Source organism: Myotis myotis, unplaced genomic scaffold, assembly GCF_014108235.1.
Source record: "Myotis myotis isolate mMyoMyo1 unplaced genomic scaffold, mMyoMyo1.p scaffold_m19_p_12, whole genome shotgun sequence".
NCBI lineage: Eukaryota > Metazoa > Chordata > Mammalia > Chiroptera > Vespertilionidae > Myotis > Myotis myotis.
The window spans coordinates 36365711-36386574 of record NW_023416316.1 but is presented as its reverse complement, the minus strand read 5'-3'; the positions used below and the strand labels follow the sequence as shown (position 1 = coordinate 36386574).

The 20864-nt window shown below is 42.5% G+C and overlaps 1 protein-coding gene across 3 annotated transcripts in view; it reads right to left on the bottom strand.

The window, feature by feature from the left end:
- Positions 1-20864, bottom strand: part of GNA14 (G protein subunit alpha 14) — a 140311-nt gene that overhangs the window by 54379 nt on the left and 65068 nt on the right. For all 3 annotated transcript variants that reach the window (XM_036330779.1, XM_036330777.1, XM_036330778.1), the window contains exon 2: positions 9131-9315. In XM_036330779.1, coding sequence (XP_036186672.1) covers positions 9131-9315 — 185 coding nt within the window. The remainder of the gene's footprint in view (positions 1-9130; positions 9316-20864) is intronic.

The following is a 20864-nucleotide window of genomic DNA, read 5'->3' as shown; positions in this document are numbered from 1 at the left end:
CTTAGGAGGAGTCATCACCACTGACTTAACTTGCACAGGACATTAGCTGCTCCCCAAACACATCCCAGGAGCTGATCCGGCCAACCCCATGTTTCCTCCACAGCTTCTGAGCCCCATGACTATGCCAGGCTTCCTGCTTATCTTGCATCTCAGAAGCAGTAGTTCCAATTGCCAAGTGTTTCTTTGGAAAAAGAAAAACATGGCCCTGTAGACTCTCTGTTCCTTTTTGCCTGGTGTCACAATCCCAAAGGTAAGAAAACAAACACGTATCATGTGCAAGAACAGCTTAGCAATCCTCCAAGGTTGTGACTATCACCCTGGCACAAAGCCCTCAGGCAGCTTTGAATTGAGGATGTTATGTTCACACAAGGTTTGAATGTGACTTCACTAACAATTAAGGAGCCCACAAGGATACAGAGAGGAACAGGACATGATTTCCAATCTCCAAGAACTCCTGGTCTGAAGTGGGAGTGATGCATAAATAATTACAATGTAATATGCTCCATGCAAGGTATTATAGGTACACTGGAAAGAGTGCCTAACCCCACAGGGGTTGGAAAAGGGAGGTTGGCACAGAAAGTCTGCTACAGTCCTGGAAGCCGTGTTTAAGATAAATAGATGAAGTTGGCTATGTATGAGTGTCAGGATATTCAAACAGATGAGCAAACAGAGAGGCACGGGCGGTGCCAGAACCACAGACCAATAGGGAGGGCAAAGGAGGCTGGAGAGTATGTCAGAGGCAGGTTCAGGAAAGGCCACAGGTGGCCCTCAGATCACCTGTTGGGTTCATTTTTAAAAAATCAGATTCTTTTGTCCCAGAAGTTGGCTCTTCAGTAGATAGGCCTTTGGCAAATTACCTGCATCCATATCAGGAGCTGGTGCTGCAAAGGTGCATAAAAGCTACATGTCCTTGGCCTTCATGGACCTTTCAGTGCCTGCCTGTCTCTCTCTCTCTCTCTCTCTCTCTCTCTCTCTCTCTCTCTCTCTCTCTCTCTCTCCCTCTCTCTCTCTCTCCCTCCCTCCCTCCCTCCCTCCCTCCCATCCTCTCTCATCAAAAAATAAAAAGAAGGCAGAGAGCCTAGAGGCTAAAATACCAGCAGACTTGTTCCTATCATCCTCAACCTTTTTGCAACTAATTCCACCTTAACTATTTAAATGATTAAAAGACTTGAAGTGTCTTTTATTTCTAAAAGAGAATCTAAACAAACTTTCTACATATTTCTACCCTTAATAAGTTACACAGTCACACACAAAAGCAAACAATTTCCTAACCAGATCTTGTAAATGGTGAACTTAAAACAAATTTTTACATCTAATTACAGATAGGAAAGTGCCAAAATATTTTCATTTAGGGGAAATACAAAGCACAGTACCAATGTGAAAGCTATTTCACATTCATTTAGATAAGTCTTAATTAAACATGACAGAGTTTTTTAAGTGTCAGAAATCGAGATGAAGTATATGAGATACAATGTCTCAAAACATTTGAGCTTCCAAAAAGAAGTGTCAGTGAAGAAAAAAAAAAAAAGAAAGCTTATTGTTCTGCTTTCTAATGAATACGGCTTTTACTCTAAAAGTAGATTTACTGATAAACACACCCATCGTGTGTGCAGAGGCAGGCGCGCGCACACACGCACACGTTTAACAATTTGTTTCTGTTGGATTAGTGGCTGTATCCCATCTGAGTCCCCAGCTTTAAAAAAAAATCTTTAACTACAGAGAGGATGCTTTCTAGAATGTTTGCCTAGGGTACTATTGCAGAGCTAACCAATTAATGAGAAACTCTACCTTTAAATTCAATAACGCCAGATGAATACATGACTCCCTTGGCAGGATTCCCAAACAAATCTGGAGGGTAATCTACCTCTTGGCACAAGTCAGCGAGGTAACTAGGTGCTCAGAGCAGGCAGAGCTAAGGGGGCAGGGCTAAGGGGGACAGGGCTGGGGGAGGGGACGGGGGGGGCGGGGATACAGAGCAGCACTGACACACCTGTCACCTCTCTACCTTCAGAAAATGAGAGGCCAGCTTTACCAGGAGGAGAAAGCAAACTGTGAAGGACTTCAGATCTCACAAGAACTTTACTAGCATCATAATTATGATTCTAGCTTTTATTAAAGAGCTTTGAATCATGAGGGTCTTTCACATGTTCCCCATTATATTTTAAGATAGCAGCAAAATAGGATGGAATTTAAAAGACTCAAGGCAATCATTCCACATATGTGGGACAGATGGGTCGATGTTCACATAGACTGATGGTCACACTAGTTTCTGGACTGTCTGTAACTTTGTGAAATTTCCCCCTTTTGCCAGATTTGTAAAAGCATTTCTTTGGATGTGGTAGGATGTGCTAGCCTTGAGGTAGGGGAAGAAATTAATATTTCAGTGATCAAGTAACCTCCTCTCTCTCAAGTCAGGCTCAGTGGGAGTGGGTGGTCAGATTTACTTCTGATAATGATTAAGGAGAAAACCGGTTCTTTCTCCTTTACATTTTTTTTTTTTGCCATTTTCCAAAATCTTACATCTCAAGCTCTGATTATAGCAACTTTTACACTACAGTGAACACTGATTAATCAAAGAACGAGTGGGTAAGTAAAAACGCTCCAACCTGGGATGTTGGTGGAGAATTTTGCTGCTGTTGCGACACTAGCTGGTACTCTAAGTTCTTAGTAGCACGGCTTCACCATCCAATGGGGCACGGGAAGAAAGCGCCCAAGTTGAGCATCTGCCAGAGGACCAGCACCCTGGGCTCCCGCCAACGTCTGAACATGGGCCTCCCGAGTCCCAGGGGCTCTTGGAGAATCTGACTTTTCAAATTGGATGAGGAAGGAGGACTGAAACATATATTCAAACAGATGTTTACAAAATTAGAAAAGAAGAGTTCGTCTTAAAATACTTGAAGCCCTGAGAAACTCTTCGACAGAAAGTGACATCCATCGACTCCTTTCACTTCACTGGGCCCGGTTTCCTCACGTGAGTGTTTAATAGACCGTCCGGAGCTGCAGCCTCTTGCTTCCTGAGAATGAACAGTTAAGCTGGACGGGTCGTATATACACAGATGGGACATTATCAGAGCTCTCTTGGGCATTAAAAAAATGTCATCCTCTGTGATCCTGCCCCATAAATACTAGACTTGATTGCTTAATTGTCAAGGTGGACACTTGATGTTTAAGTTTTATACTTGGTAAGCTACCGTCTTGATAGATAAAAATACCTTTGGTGGAAGGAAGGGACATTTGTAACACTTTCAAATACTTCTAGAAACACTGAATTCCAAATTAGGTACTTGCAGTAGAATGGTAGGCAAATAATTGTTTAATTATTAACTTTCCTTTTAACAATGTTTTTGTGAGGAGCCTTTGCAATTAAATTTGTGTAACATATGCAAGTGTGATGTGACCCCGGTATCATAAAGAGCTCCTAAAAGCATCTTCATGGGGGCTGCTGCCCGAGAGCCCATACAGACCTAATTCTTTTTTCTGGGGCCCACTGAACAGAGAGCTAAAAGTCTTCTGAGAAGCTGGGCAGGCTGTCCTTTGCTCTTGGGAATTTCTGCATCTAAATCATTCAGGCAGATTCTGCAGAACCTTTAAGGGATCAGAAAGATTTGCTTCTAGGACAGGTCTAGAATGAGAATTTTCCAAGTTGGAGACACTACAAACAGCAAAAATATGAGGCTCTTCGGATTTCAATGAAATCATCACTAGTGAGAGTGAGTTATAAGCTAGCTCAAATGTAGGGGCCTTGCCACTGAGCACATGCCTTTGTAATATTTATTCAAGAAGTCATAAGTTCTAATGTGCTCATACAGCACTCCTGAGAGACATTCCTAAGTGAGGCTTACCAACAAATACATAGGAATCATTTCTTTACAAATAAAAGACGGCAAAACAGAAGAAAATATTCTTCACGGCTCTACCTTTGTTTTGTTTTGTTAATCTTTACCCTAGGGTAGTTTTCCATTAATTTTTAGAGAGAGTGGAAGGGAGGGAGGGGGAGAGAGAGAGAGAGAAACATCAATGTGAGAGAGACACATGGATTGGTTGGCTCCCACAAGGGATTAAACCTGCAACCCAGATACACGCCTTTGACTGGGAATCCAACCTGTGAGCCGACACTCTACCACTGAGCAACATCAGCCAGGGCAAGGCTCAATCTTAATTGGAAAAGATATGTTGGTTAAAAAACAAATGCTGAACTTACCTCCTGATAATTTTTCTTTCATAAGCAGCCTGTCTGAATAGGCAGACTTTAAACAACCTAGCTGAGCAATAATCTTGCAAACATTTAAAGAAAAAAATCACTCTTCATTTCCTTATATATTCTGTTAAGAAAGTGTTCCCAGCTCCAAAAAAATCAATAAATAAATACATAAAAGATAATCAAACGAAATTCTTAGCAAAGAATTATTGAGGGAAGCAATACACCACTAAAAATGAAACCTAAGGAAGACTTTGTTCAACCCTGTCCTCACTAATCAACTGTTTCAAGAAAACACTAATTTTATCATTTTATGACTTAAATGAGTATGGTACTTTGCTATAGTTCCATGTTTAGTCATCAGTTTTAGCCCACAGAGAAAATTATTCAGAAAACAATAGAGAAGGAATGGATGAAAATGACCTAAACCAGCCATGGGCAAACTACGGCCCGCGTGGGCCGGATCCGGCCAGTTTGAAATGAATAAAACTAAAAAAAAAAAAAAAAACAGACCGTACCCTTTTATGTAATGATGTTTACTTTGAATTTATATTAGTTCACACAAACACTCCATCCATGCTTTTGTTCCGGCCCTCCGGTCCAGTTTAAGAACCCATTGTGGCCCTCGAGTCAAAAAGTTTGCCCACCCCTGACCTAAACAATGAGTCCATTTTTGGCTTTTGAACTTGCCCCAATAATACCTTATAATTCTTGAGTGCTGTTTAATTTGCAAAGCACTTCCTTTTGCCCATGTTGGCTTATGAAGTAGACAGAGCATGTGTGGGCTGCATTGACCAGGTGGAGAAATGCAAAGACCAGGGATGTTTTATGGCTTCCCCTAGGACAGTGATGGCGAACCTTTTGAGCTCGGCGTGTCCGCATTTTGAAAAACTCTAACTTAACTCTGGTGCCGTGTCACATATAGAAATTTTTTGATATTTGCAACCATAGTAAAACAAAGACTTACATTTTTGATATTTATTTTATATATTTAAATGCCATTTAACAAAGAAAAATCAACCAAAAAAGTGAGTTCGCGTGTCACTTCTGACACGCGTGTCATAGGTTCGCCATCACTGCCCTAGGACTAGGGTGGGCACCTCCAGCCCATGGACTTAATGTACTTGTGGCCTGTTTTAGTCCGGACCATGAGTTAAGAGTGGCTTTTACATTTTGCCAATAGAGTTTACAAGCCAGTCCCATTCCTGTGTTTATGCATGGCCAATGGCTGCTTTTGCACTACAATGGCTGAGTCGGAACAGTTGCCAGAGAGACTGTATAGCCCTCAAAGCCAAAAATATTTCCTCTCTGGCCCTTTACAGAAAAAAGTTTGCCGACTCCTGCCTGAGACCCACAGGGGAGCCATGAGCAGAGCCCAGATTTTTAGGAACCCATCCAATGTTCTTTCCACTGAATCTTTTGCCTTTCCTTAGGCCATTTCAGCATGTGGTTCATCCCAGGCATATGTCCGAGGGTTAAGAGGAAGTTTATGAGGCATGAAAGTAGGTACTTAAAGCAGAAAGAAAGGAGGCATTGAGAATGGAGCCAGATATATAAGTGAAGAGGACACAGGACTTGCTTCCTAGTTTCCACAGGTCTGTGGAAGGAGAGGAATTCTGCTCCAGAATGGACCAAATCCAGAATCCATATTCCAATATGCCATATAACTGACATATACCATCCCTGATTTAGATGATTTAAATGATGAGATTTAGGGCCTTGTGAGTTGATATTTACATTAGCTATGAGACAGAGTTGATGCTGGAATGGATTAAGACTTTGAGGATTACTGGAATAGGGGAAATATATTTTGCTTGTGGGATGGATATGAATGGAGGCAGACTCTACTGAATTGAATAGCATCCGTCTGAAATGCATGCAAACCCTAACCTCAGAAAGTAACTATCTTTGTAGATGTAATCCAGTTACATCCAATGACTGGCATCCTTATAAGAAGAAGAAATTTGGACACGGACAGAACACAGACACACACACAGGGAAGAACTCTATGAAGATAGGCAGAGACTGGAAAGGACATCAAAGGTCGCCAGCAAGGACTAGAGGCTAGAAGACAAGCATGGAACAGAGTTTCCCTCACAGTCTCCCATCGAACCAATCAACCTTAATTTCAGACTTCTAGCCTTCAGTTGCCACATAAATTTCTCTTCTAAGCCACCCAGTTTGAGGTCTTTTGTTACAGCAGCTGTGGGAAACTAACAGAGTAGTAGGCAAGTGGACATGGCCTGGTGAAAAAGAATTAAGATCAAGAGAAAAGTTCCCTTTTTTCCATTTGCAACAGCGTTGATGGACCCGGAGAGCCCTATGCTAAGTGAAATAAGGCAGTCAGAGAAAGGTAAGTATCACATAATCTCACTCATACGTGGATTCTAATGAACAAAATAAACTGATGAACAAAATAGATCCAGAGACATAGAGGCATGGAACAGACTGATGAAGGAAGGTGGGGTGGATGGGTGGGCAGAGATTAAGCAGAAAATTTACATGCATAAGACAATAGACAATAGTGTGATGAAGGACTGGGAGGGGCAGGTGTGGGTGGAGGAGGTCAATGGGAAAAAAAGGGGGGGACATCTGTAATACTTTCAACATAATTTCAACAATAAAGATAATTTAAAAAAAAAAGAGAGAGAGAAAAGGAGAAAGTGGTAGAATGTCAAACCCCATAAAACCTTTTTGTTCAAAACATAAACTCAGAGTAGCACCAGAAGACCTTGAGGAAAAACAAAACAAAGCAAAAACCCAGAGACCTTGATTACTAAGTCTGATTGGGTTTGACAAACACGTTGCCAAGGTAAGCAGAACTGACATACACTTGAGCATTTTCTTCCCAATAGGTCTGTTTACAAATCCACCCCTAATTCCAAGCTTGCCCCGGTCACCCTACTATGACCGAGAAACCAAATACATGTTAGAACAGAAAAACAAACAAACAAACAGAAAACTAAACCACAAGAATATTCCTGACATACCTCTTCTGATTCTAAATTTTCGCAGATGGCGTAATTTTTAAAATACCTGTACAGGGTGATTAAAAAAGAATGGGATAGGTTCAAAAGATAGAAAGCGTGTACTCAAAACCAATGTGCAAAAGAATCATCAGTGTCACTTCCAGAATCTCCCAATGGCTCGGCATGCACCTCTCACATTACTTGGCACCAGATACAGTAAAGGCTAAACCCCTCAACACACACACTTTTCAGTGTAACACTGTTGAAAGTTGAAGCTATAGGCAAAATACATTCCTTCAAGACTGCAAGGAAATGGTGGTAGACATGAACTTACAGACACAGTGTAAAAGTAAGTCTAAGATTTGGTGCATGCTGTGTTTTTCTATGTAATCCAGTCACTAAGAAATAAAAAGTTTGGACTAATTGCTTTGAAAGTCTTTGTATAATCTATAATAATACAAGTGTAATATGCAAATTGACCAAATGACCAAACAGCAGAATTACCACCAGGATGACCACGCTATGACACACACTGGCGCCAGGCCAGCCAAGGCAGGTGCGATGCGATTGGTAAGGGGGCCTGGCCATCGCCCCATGATTGCCCTGCAGAGGGAGGCCCAGGCCACCAGCCGGGGGAAGCAATCAATGGGCGGGGGGGGGGGGGCCTCCGTGATTGCGGAGCCCCAGTGAGTGGGGCCTCCCTCTGCTGGGCTATCGATGGCGGAGCCCCGGCGATTGATTGCCCCACAGAGGGAGGCGCAGGCTAGCCAAGCCATCGCACTCCATGCCTGTTGCCCACAGAGGGAGGCGACCGGTGGCTGGGGGGGGGGTGGGGCGAGAGAAGGGGAGGGGTGCAAGCATCAGCAAGGGCAGGGCCAGCTACCGCAGCTGGGGGAAGGAAAACCCCCATAGGCCCTGATCGCCGGCCAGGCCTAGGGACCCTTCCCAAGGGGTTCCAGATTGCAATAGGGTGCAGGCTGGACTGAGGGACCCGTCCCCTTGTCCCCCCACTCCCCCGCTGCACAAAGTTTGCCTCTCGTATATATATAAAGCACATATGAACACAGGTGCCACCAGTTCATGAGAAAGCTGTCCTTGGGATCTATACTAAAGCCCACTCAATTCTGGCTTTTTAGCAGCTATATTTCTTTTTAACAGACCCAAAAGAGACTCATCTTAGACAGAGTTTTTCTTTTTATCATCACGTCATGTAGTAATTTGGTATGATTTTAAATAAATTCTATTTCTAATCCAGATTCCTAATGAACTCAGGCATAGTATTGTCCAATGAATTTGCATTCCAATATACCACATAAAATGTTGTCTCCTCCTCCCATGATCCTGCCCTTTATTCCCCATGGTCTTACACAGATTTGTGTTTTAAATGACCAGTGGTGATATGAAAGCCAATGAGAGCTTGATACCAATACTTTATCAGGGCCCGCTGCTGGCTGGGATATAAGCATCACTCACATAAGCTATCACTTAACTCCCAAGAAGGGCTAGCTCCCAAAATAAACAAACAAAACCCACTGCTTTCTCTGAGTAGTTTACAGGGCTTTAGTGAAAATATTTCCTAAGACTGGGAATTCTTCAAAAAGTTGGCCCTTATAAACCCAAGGTCTCCATTGCTCCACTGAAAAACTAACTAGGTATCTTAGCTGAAGGAGAAAATGCATATGCCTTCCTGTTCTCAGTGCCTGAAATAAGCAAATTAAACAACTGCCCACATTTCTGAATCCCCACACAGGGGTAGCCCCGCGCTATTGCCGTGCTAGAACTCCAGCATAAAGAAGACCACAGGGCCAACTACATTCATCACACGTCTCTGGAGTTTGAGCTCAAGAGCTTCTTTTGGCCTCTGACCAAAACACCCAGTAAATCTTTTTGTTCAGAAACATCTGCTGACCAGAGTAGGAAAGCAAGTCATCACAAACAGGGCAACGCCCCACAAGCGCTGTACCTTATTCTGCTCACACAGGTACTGTATCCTCAGGGTGTCCATGGCTCTGATCATGGCTTGCATGGCGGTGAATATGTTCTGGTAAACCAGCTTCGTGAACCCCTTTCTGTCTTCATCGCTGTAACCAGACCCATGGATAATTCTCATCTGCTTGATAAAGGTGCTTTTGCCACTTTCACCAGTTCCTAATGGACAAAACAAGAGAAAAACCCCGTCAGCAGTCTTCTAAAGGAACACATCGATAAAGTCAGGACATCCTGGCCCGGTTGATCCATATCATGATTAATGGGCTGACGGGCATGAACTTGGAAAAGGCTTGTTGAATGCTGATGTAGGGTAGTACCATCCTAAATCCTGGGCAGAGCAGTCTTTACCCTGTGCTTTAGAAGGCTTTAAATCAATCAATCAATCAATTCATCCACCAATCAGTCTCTCTCTCTCTCTACACACACACACACACACACACACACACACACACACACACACACACACGAATTTATAAGAACACATGAGTATCTGTGTCACTTAGAGTAATCTTAAACATCAGCTCTCATGATTAACATTGTTTAGGCCCCAGGGAATTGCTGCCCCACATCCCTTCCCCTAAGTCCTCAGAGCTGTTCTAAATGAGATGGTTCCAGCATCAGGTGGGGGCATGAAGGGAGAGGGGTAGAGACGGGGGTCTCTCTGCAATGACAGCTGTGACCAGGACCATGGGGACCAGTAAAGTCAAGCTGAGGATCTAAGTTGAGTTTCCTCTCTGGTTCTAAACAGAAACTCAAACCTTGGACCTTGAGTATAATCATTTATTCTGTTTCAAGTAAAAGAAACAAGAAATATGACTTTTAGAATGAAAAGTATTGGTGGCTGGAGGATTGGGTGACTTAGCTTTTACAACCCACCTAATTATGCCTTAGAATATATGGTTTGGGTCGGTAGCACGGGTCCTCTCTACTCTGTTTCTTGTCTTTTTATGGGGACTTTCTCCTCCACTCCCCCACAAAAGCAACATGCTGGTGGGGGCTCCTCCAGGGCCTGAAAAACTGCAGAGAGGCAGGCAATGTGAGCCCGCAACCTGGGAGCAGCTTTTGATTGGTGACCCCTGCTGTCAGGTTACACGAAGGGCCTCATGAAGAGACCACAAGGAGAATGGGGGAGGTAAAGATGGGGGTAAGAGGACCACAGCCCAGAAGAATTTTTGCTGTTAAACACAGATGAGGAAAAGAATATAATTACAATTTTGTTTCTAGATTCTGTTCCAAATATAAATAAGGCTAATGGCTCTTCTCCATTTACTTTTTGCTTCATGGTTTTTGTATTTGCAGGGGAAAAGAACAATGGTTGTAAGTACTTGTAAGATTTCACGAAGAGCCTGCTCCATTTGACATTCTTGCTTAGCATCATCCTACCGCACTGTCCTTTAAAGGGCGAGGACTACGCCCTCCATCTTACCCTGGGTCCTCCATTTTTGGGCAGGATTTCTCTGGACTAACCAATGATAATCAAGGGAGGTGCATGCCATCAATATGACCACATCCTGTGTAATGAGACACCGATTTGTGCCTGGCCAATCGGCGGGGCCCACAGTCCCCTCTCCTGCCCTTACTCCACCCCCCTATAAAACTCCTCTTCCCATTGGGCTAGGCCTCTCTCTGCCACCTGCTGCTGTGTCAGTAAGGAGGGTAGGGGAGCCAGACTCGAGTTTGAAATAAAGGACTCTTTGCTTTTGCATCGGACACGGCTGGCTCCCTCACGTGGTCTGTTGGGGATCTTGAAATCTGGGCATAACATCCTCTTAAATAAAATCAGCAAGTTAGTCCTGGCTGGTCCAATGTGCTTCTCAGGTAAGACTGGGCTACTCTCCTGAGTCTCTCACTGTAAAGCTCTGCCCGGGATCCTCTGGTCCCCAAGCCCCTTCAACTGATTTCCTATTCCAGAGTAGAGGCTCAATAAGCGATTACGCTGAACACACACAGCTTGCTACTCTGTGTGGTTGGCACATACCCATAAAGTGTGACTATTTTAGGTAAAGCTCACCTCCCCCAGCTCCCTGCTCTCTGTGGGTGACGGGTGTGCACCTTTAGCCTGGCTGGCCTAGGGCTGGCCTAGAAGATGCCTGCTCTTGGCAATAGTGTTTCCCCAAACTCTGTCATCTGTGTACCTACCTTGTGATGTTTACCATATTCATATACCACCTGTATGGTTATTTAACATTTTTGCATTTTTTATTTAAATAAGCTTTTATGAAAGGAGACATGCATGTCAAAAATGAAAAACCAGTTATCATCTGCCATGATTAATCAAATTAAATATATTATTAATAGGTAAAAAAGACTTCAGTGAAATTCCAACTAAACACATCTCGTCTAGCACCAGTGATGTAGGTATCATAGTTTGGAAAGCGGTACACACAAACTAGTGTCCTCTTTACATGGAATTTACCCTTCTACATCCCATCCTTAAAGGAACTTCCCCCGGAGGCTTCTTCAATCTACCTACGTTCTCACCCAGAAAAAACTGAGCGTTGGAACCCATGTCATTGTAAAAGGGCCAACAAAATGTCCTCACGCTCAAATTCTAAACCCGTTCTGAAATCTGAGAAAGCAATATGACAACTTAATTTTAAATACACAGAAAGGCTCATGGAAAAAAAAAAAAAAAAGCTGCTTTTTTTTTTTTTTTTAGAAGCCAGGAGGGAACAGAGGCCAAAGCAAAATAAATCCTTTCCAAGTGATAGCCCAAGGACATCTAAACAAAAAGCCAATTGTTCTCAAGTTTACCTACAATCTTCAGTAAAGCCCGCCTCCCTGAGGGCCAAGGCCAACAGCTGAGAAGGCTTCTGAGATGGGCAGAGCCATCTTCAGTGGCGGGGGGTGTGTTCTAACATCTGCGAGAAGTCACTGTTTTCTAGCTCAGTGTTACAGAGTATAAGCAGAACAAAATGTAAATCCGAATAAAAATAAGAACACAATTCCGGACATTGGTCACGTGGCCTAAATGATCTGTGAGACCAGTGGGCTTAGAAGAGGTCTGGACACACTGAGGTGGTCCACAAGCCAGGATCCTATTTCTCTTGTTCCCTGGAATCGATGGAGCCTGAAACAACACACAGTAGAAACCTAATACATATTTGTGAATGGATATTTGTTGACTAAGATGACCAGAATGATTACTGTTTTGGAAAGCAATAGGATGAGTGGGCTTTCTTGGCTCAGGGGAGGCCCAGCATTGATTGGATAAATCTGAGCTTACAAAGCTACCTCACCCAGAAGCAGGCACCCTGCCACCTGCCCTTTCTGATAACACTTAGGACCCAGTGCCAGCCCCTGGGGAGGCAGGCTCCGGTTCCATATCAGGGTTTCCTGGGAGTGGAGATAGATGAATTAATTCCTTATGAAATCTTTAAGCTGGAGGGCTGAGAGGGATTTTGCTCAGCTCCTTCTAACTTCAGCTGTTGCTGGGCAGCAGCCACCCCACATAGTGAGAGCTTCTGCACTGTGAGTGCTGCAATCTTAGAACTTGTTATTCTAGAGATACTGATTTACAAGAGAATCTGGCCAACATTGGGGAAAATTCCAAGTGATTCACTGCTGCCACGGTCAGAATGTTTGTGTTCCCCACACCCCCAAATTCAACCTAATGAACTGAAAACCTAATACCCAAAGTAATGGTACTAAGGGCCTTTGGGTGGTGATTAGGTCATAAGGGTGGAACCCTCACGAATGGGATTAGTGCCCTTATGAAAGAGAACCCAGAGAGCTCCCTTGCCCCTTCCATCATGTGACCATGCAAGGAAAAGTCTGCAATGTGGAAGGAAGGGCTCATCAGAATCCAACCTTGATGGCACCTGACCTTCAACTTCCAGCTTCCAGAATGTGAGAAATAATTTTCTGCTGTTTTTTCTCCCAGTCTGGAGGTTGGAAGTTGGAAGTCAGGTACCATCAAGGTTGAGTTCTGGTGAATAACCAGTCTGTGGTGTTTTGTTATTCCAGCTAGATGGGTAAGATACCTACATAAGTACAATCCAATGGAGGGAGGGATACTCAATAAAAATGCAGATTCTGGGCTCCTCCTCAGTTCAAGACTGACTGGTCCTTGCAGGAGCTGGGGAATAGGAATTGTAACCAGCACTTCAGAGTTTTTTGTTTGTTGATTTTCAAATGTTTATTTTTTTAGAGAGAGAGGAAGAGACAGGGAGGGAGGTAGAAATATCAATGAGAGAAACATCAATCAGCTGCCTCCTGCATGCCCCCTACTGGGAATTGAGCCTATAACTTGGGCATGTGCCCTGACTAGGTATTGAACTGGCAACCTCTTGGTGTATGGAACTCTGCTCACCCAACTGAGCCACACCAGCCAGGCACTCTGGGGGTTTAATGCACCCAGTTCACGGATTGGTTAGGCTCCAGGGCTCTTCTGAGGGGAACACCTGCTAATATCATTTACCTGGGAATGAAATGCTCAAGGTTTTACATCACATTCAGTTTAGCTGATGGGTTTTTATACCAAGTTCCAATTTCATTTCTGCATGAATAAAAAATCCCCATGTGAGCTCTGTTTTTCAATTTCCAGAGGAAAAACATTTCGAAATCTCCATAATGATTTACTTATTCCAGCCAGCCCTGCTTCTGCCCAGCCCCTATATCACATCACAACCATATCCCCTTCCCCAGCTTCTGTGGTTGCAAACAGAGGAGGTGCTATTTTTCACCATAAAAGAAGTAGCAATATCCTAGGCAACTCAGAACTGCAAACAACTGAAGACAGGATTCACGGCTGCTCTCTCAACAAAAGCGGTGACTACAAAGCTTTTGAAACAAGGAGAGAAAGCTGAAAAATTAAGTGATGAGGCTCAACAAACAGTATGAGATTTTTTAAAAAAGTAACAATAAAATAATGGAGCAAAATTCAAAAAATGCTGTCTTATATTTGATAATCTACTTGTTTCATTAACCTGCACAATCATCTTTATTGACTAACCAATAACAGCGGCAATTCCAAGTATTTCCCTCCACTTTCTGAAATCTTTGGACTTTATGCTGATCAAGAAATTATTTTCAAGTCCAAAGTTAATTTCTGATATCAGGCAAAGCCAAAAGGTTAAGCTGACATATAAGTTCTTGTACCAGACAAAGCCAAAAGGTCATGCTAATATTTTATCACAAAGAATTTTTAAAATTTCTATTTTTTATTGATTTCAGAGAGGAAGGGAGAGGGAGAGAGAGAAACATCAATGATGAGAGAGAATCATTGATCAGCTGCCTCCTGCCAGTCCCCTACTGGGTATTGAGTCCACGGCCCAACCTGGTTATGTGCCCTGACCAGGAATCTAACTGTGACCTCTGGTTCATAGGTCAACACTCAACCATTGAGCCACACTGGCCAGCACAAAGGATTTTTGAATAACTGTTTTTCTATTTGGAAAACACAACATAATGTACTTCTCATATTTGCCATAAGTGTATTTAAAAGTTCAAATGCAAGACAAGGCTAATTTTTACTCTAAATTAATTTGAGCTATTACCTATACAATCAAATATTCTGTAACTTGCTATAAATGTGATATTCTTTAAAAATCCAATACAAATATTTAGCTGAGTGCTAACTACTAACTGCTTTATATCAGGAAGCAGTTGTCAGTAACGGATATGCAATTCTTCCATATAGTCACATCATCCAGAGATTGTTGTTATTTGCTAAACATTACAACTGAGTCTTCCATAAAGAATTACACAAGTTTGCTCATTCTATGTCAATAGCTCATCTGTATAAGAGTCTAGAAAAGTAGCAAAATATACAGAATCTTAAGACTCAAGTACTTGTTAGTGACAAAACTTTATTTTGGAAAAAGCCTTGAACATCAATTACTTTTCCTTTAAAATGAATAAGCCGCACAAAGGATAGGAGAAAACTATTTCAATAAGCTCTATGGCTTATGGCTAAAATATTAGTGATTCCTTCAGAAGTACAACTCATTTGTACAACTCATCTTACTTGTAAGGAAGGTCATGAGATCACTTTCTGCTCTCAGACTCTGACTTACAAGTGTTTTACTTTCCGAAAAGACAAATAGTAAGCATTTTCATAAATGATTTCAGAACCTTCCACAGCTCACTGCTCCTAAAAATGAGTATTTCACCCATTCTTACAGAAGTGTGCATCAAGAAATCAAAACACCAGGGCACTAGCAAGGCTTCGGCCTCTCAAACTTTGAAAGAATATGAGGAGCAATATAGCCTAGAATGGTTAACACAAAAATGAGTCTAAAGTCAGAACTTGTTCTTATTCTAGTTATGATTGTCCAACTGTTTGATTTTGTTCATGTTGAAAAAGAAAGAGGAGAAAGACTAGTAAACAAATAAAAATTCCTTAAGGGGAAAGAAAGCAGCTCTAAAAAGAGGCAATGGACTTAAAATCCGTAAGCCTCAGTAAGTGCAGGCAAGCAGAAGAGGTACCATTTGACACACTGAAGCATTTTGCTGAAACACCAGCAAGTACCTGGCCCACTCTTCTCTCCATCCCCTCCCTTCCCCAAAGATAAATTGAAAGGAAAATAGAAGTTAAACACAAGTAACTACTAGTGCAATTAAATGTAGGCTCAGGTTAAGAATGAGAGCATGGGGATTCCCAACTGTAGGCTTTAAAAAGACAATGTACTGTCATCCACCCACTCTGGATAGTTAAAAAATTATTCTCCTGAAGTCCTTCTCATGAGTCTGACAGGATATGAAATAAGTTTTCCTCATATGTAAGTAGACATACAAATAGGTATATGGTGTTTTTCAACCCACTATTATAACCAAAATATATGACTTTACCCTTGAAAAGTCCAGTTTAAGTAACAGCAAGATATTGGCAAGGTTACACCAACCACTTAACATTCAAGCCATGTGATCTCTGCTTTCCTTCCTCTGCCTCAGTAGGCCTGCTGGTCAACTCATCACACAGCTCCATCATCGCTTTTTCCACGAATCCCCCTGAATTCCCAGGTAGAAGACTCATTCTCTTCTCCCTGTTACTACCAGATCTTTACATACCATTATTATTACACTAGAGGCCCGATGCACAAAATTAGTGCAAGAGTAGACCTTCGCAGCCGTGGCTGCCTCGATTCCTCCCTCGCAGCCGCGGCAGCTGTCTCAATCACAGCCCCAGCTTCGTCCTGAAAGGACGTCCAGAAGGACGTCCGGTCTAATCAGCATATTATGCTTTTATTATTATAGATTTTGTCATAATGTCTATATGTCTTCTCACTAGTCTGTGATTTCCCTTAGATCAGGAACTCTCTTCTCTACCTTGAACCCCAGCACCTTGGGCAACACCTGTCACAGAGCAGGTGCTCAATACATGTCTGAATATTGGAAGAATTTCCTGATACCACTTTCCTTAGCACTCCTCATCTAATCACCACCATATGGATTGGAATCTTTCCTACCATATCAATTCAGGGTGAGCCTTTTCCAAAGTAAATGAAATATATTCTCCTCTCAACCCCAAAATCAACAAACAAGTTTGTGCCTACTCAACCCTTGAGTTTTCATCAAATGGTCTTCATTATGGCTTCATCCACTGAAAGAAATTTCTATTCTGTTGTACAACTGTGAATCACTAAGTTCACAATCTAATGCAGGATGTGCCTGTTCATTCTAATCATTATTTACTGAGCATATTACAAGTGCCTAGGTTGGGCACTGGTTCTGGGCACACATCTTCACCCACGTGGGGAGGCGCAACTCCCTGTTTCCTTTCCTCCAGGCCAAGATCCCTTTGAACCTCAGTCTCCCCAGAACCATGAGCTTCAGAATGACTAAGACCCAAGGCTTTGGGTAAGAATTTTTCAGCATGTCTCTTACAGATACCAAAAAGAGTTCCTTAAATATATATATATTTAATTTCCAAGAAACGATCTCATGATTGATGACTAATAGTAATGTCCAGCCCTATTCATCAAGTTCGTTCTCTCTCTCTCTCTCTCTCTCTCTCTCTCTCTCTCTCTCTCTCTCTCTCTCTGTGTGTGTGTGTGTGTGTGTGTGTGTGTGTGGCTGGACTCCTCTCTGCAGGGTGGATTAAATGAGTAGTCTGACGATATCCTCCAGTTGCCCAGGACCAGCCCTAATTTAAACCTGTTGTCTTCAGATAACTAATAGTATCATTTTTTATCCTCAAAAGTGTTCTGCTTTGGCTGATAAGTATATTGTCACCCTCAGTGTAACTGCCTAATTGGGGTTGGGAGAGACTTGACAGCCTCCTCTGGCCTTACAACTCTAATTTACCACTTAAACATACAGGCCAAGATAAGAAAACCCATAACCTCAAAGTTAACAAGAAACCCAGCTTTTCCGTAAGACAATTATGGGAGTTGCTAAGATGTTTCTTCTGTTGAGAGGATGTACTTCTGACCTCACTATAAAACCAGCTGAAAACAGAAACCGATTAGCTGCTGTTACTGGCAGTGGGAAAATGCATGCAAAAGAGGTCATTCAACTAAAAGAAATCTGGGTATAAGATAGCTATTATCTCTATTAATTACATCTCCAGTGACCTACTTATGGGGGAAAAAACCTCCCACCAAAGCCAATTTGATGTCTCTTCTAAGGCTGTAATGAAACATATATAAGAAATTGTTGTTTTAAGAAAAAGAGATACAAATAAGCTCTCTCCTTTGATGTAATAAAGCACGTCGACTGTAATTGAAAAATAAGAAGGTTTGTCCTAGCCGGTTTGGCTCCGTGGATAGAGCATCAGCCTGCGGACTGAAGGATCCTGGGTTCGATTCCGGTCAAGGACACATGCCTGGGGTTGTGGGCTCGATCCTCAATAAGAGCTGTCCAGGAGGCAGCCGATCAATGATTCTTTCTCATCACTGATGTCTCTCTCTCTCTCTCTCTCTCCCCCCCTCTCCCCCTCCCCCTTCCTCTCTGAAATCAATAAAAGTATATTTTAAAAAATAAAAATATTTTGGGGAAAAAAATAAAGTGACTTTTTTAGGAGTGAATGTGGGTGAGCAATTAAGTTTCTGCATCAGCATGGCCACAGGAGTTTAATTTAATCAGCAACAGCCCCAGAAAGTTGGGCTTAGGGACCCCATTCCCATTTTATTTGGCCAGTATAATGTTCAGCATTTTTATTTTTAATTCGAATTTGCTGATTTGCTGATTCCACACAAATCTTCCCAATTCTCCCCCTAGTCCCCACTGTCTTATACTAGGTCCAGTCACACACACTTGTGGTACCTGCTGGCAACATGGCTTTGCCAGCCCTGAACTCCATGATTCCTAGGACCCCATGGCCCTGAAACGGACTCTCCCCCTCCAGCTAGGGCCATCACTTTACTCCATTTCACCCCAAATACCCTTACCCGACAATTCTGAGCCAACCATTTCCCCTAATTAATCAGTTATCTTGTAATTATCCTCAGTTCAGCTTTTGTCTCCCCTATGACAACATTAAAAATAGCCTTTAAAAAATAGCTTTGTATTTTCTATCCTCCCACAGCACCTAGTCTAACAATCTGCACAGAACAGACATACAAATGTGTGTGGGCTAAAAGCAAAAGAGCCCGTGAGACAACATCCTGTGATTATTCCCATTTTCAAGGGCTGGACACAGTGCTACCCCCGTGTTGGACAAAGGAGTTCAAACCCATTCTGGCTTGCTCATCTTTCTCCCCTCCCGTGGGGCAGTGAAGCCACGGGGCCACGGGAACATGGCCACTCGCAGTGCTTGTCCTCTCCCAGCTTTGATGTCATGTAATCGCATTCAATCCATATCCACCCTGAAATACCATCATCACAGTGCACATCTAGGTTCCAAACACATGCATTATCATAAAATTCATTTAAGTTAGGCACTACAGTGTGAAATCAATTTGATGAAACTACTTAAAATGCATTTAAAATATTTTCAAGGTAGCCATTGAATCACACTTTATATATTCTCTTCTAATCCAACTATTATGTACACTTTGAAAGCCAAACAAAAGCTAATGGGAGATGGAAATGAGATGGCCTTGGCAGGGTTTTGCCGAAGTCTGATAGTCCACAGGAGAAACAAGATTGGTTATGGTCTACAGTGTGCTGATATAATGGTCACTTCCACATTCACTCTCATACACTGGAAATTTAGTTACATTAGGTCTCGGGATCAGATTTGAGATTTTCGCTTTCTGATTATGATAGTTGTTCATAAGCCACCCTGTCTATGGTATTCTGTTATAGCAGCCCAATCAGACAGAGAGAGGGGGAAAGGAGGGGAAAGGGAGAACAGAGAGAGAATATGGTGGAATGAAATAATTGGATAATTTAGGTAAATGGAATGCACATGATTATTGTACACTCTTTCAACTGTTCTACAGGCTTCAAAATTTCAAAACAAAAGAGTTGGAAAAAATGTGCAGAGACATGTACCACTGCATTAGCATCTGTATCTGGAAAGAACTGAAAATTGCCCAAATGGCCAAACAAATGTATAATTGGTGAACAAAAATACTGAAAAGGCATGTACTGAATCTGAGTATAGGTACATAGATGGATCTTATAAAGCAGTGCTGAATGAAAGGTAAATAAATGAAAGCAGGCTGCCAAATGAGTCTTCCATCCTATTTATTTAAACGTCCTTTTTTAAGCCCACACAAAATGTGTTGTTTCATAGTTGCTATGAAAGCATTGAAAGGAGAATGGGCTGAAAGAAATCATGGTAGATGCATCAGATGGATGCTAATGGGTGGGGTGGAGTGGGGGGATCATGAGGGACATGATGAAGCTCACAGATAATACAGGGTGGGGCAAAAGTAGGTTTACGGTTGTTTGTGTGGAAAATAATACAATAATTAAGTAACTAATAATATAAGAATAAACTCTATTTTGTGTACTCACAGCTGTAAAATGATGATGATGATGAAAGCAATAATTCTGAGCAACACATGTGGGACAGGTTTTTTGTTTATTTATTTATTTTTTCACTTAATAGATCAAATGCTTTAGAAAGGAGTCAAATGGATTCATTATAAAAGTGAATCATTCTGGGCCACCACCAAGGCGTCACATTGCATCTCCATTTGTGTGCTAGCCAATCCCAGGGAACCGAGCCTTCCTCTTCTTTGCAGCCCAGGCCAGTCACAACTGTGTGCTCTGAGTTCTCCCCCTTCTTTCTCCTCACCAAGCCCAGGCTCCCCAAATCAGAAGCTGGCTTGAAAATTGCCTTGTAAGTGACTAATAAGCCACACACACACACACACACACACTCCAGCGGTCCTTTTTCATTACGGTCATGAAGCAGCTCTTCAAGACAATGACCCTCTTGAAGCCCTTCGTTCTGATGTGGGCCATGCCAACGCAGAAGTAAATAGAACTAAACCAGTGGGGTGGGGTGCCCTCCACAGCAGCCCACCCTGTGCCCAAGGGCAAGGCCACAATACATGAACATACTGGTCAAGTGAAGGATGAGTAAGTGAATGAGAAAGAAAGGAGGAGGGAGAAAGAGAAGGATGAGAGAGAAAAACAGAAAGCAAAAGAAGCAACAGGCTCAGTGGGACCATGATGAGCCAGCAGAACCAGCCACAGCTCCCAGATTTATTGCACCCACGAGCAATTCCAGCCACCGGGAAGGTCACCAGAACACAGTGCAAATCAACAAAACCAGTCAAGTCAGGGAAGACCACCCTGCTCTTTCCGGTGTTTTATGTTCTAGGGCAACTGCAGACATAGTGCTGGGCACTCTCGCTCCACAATTACCC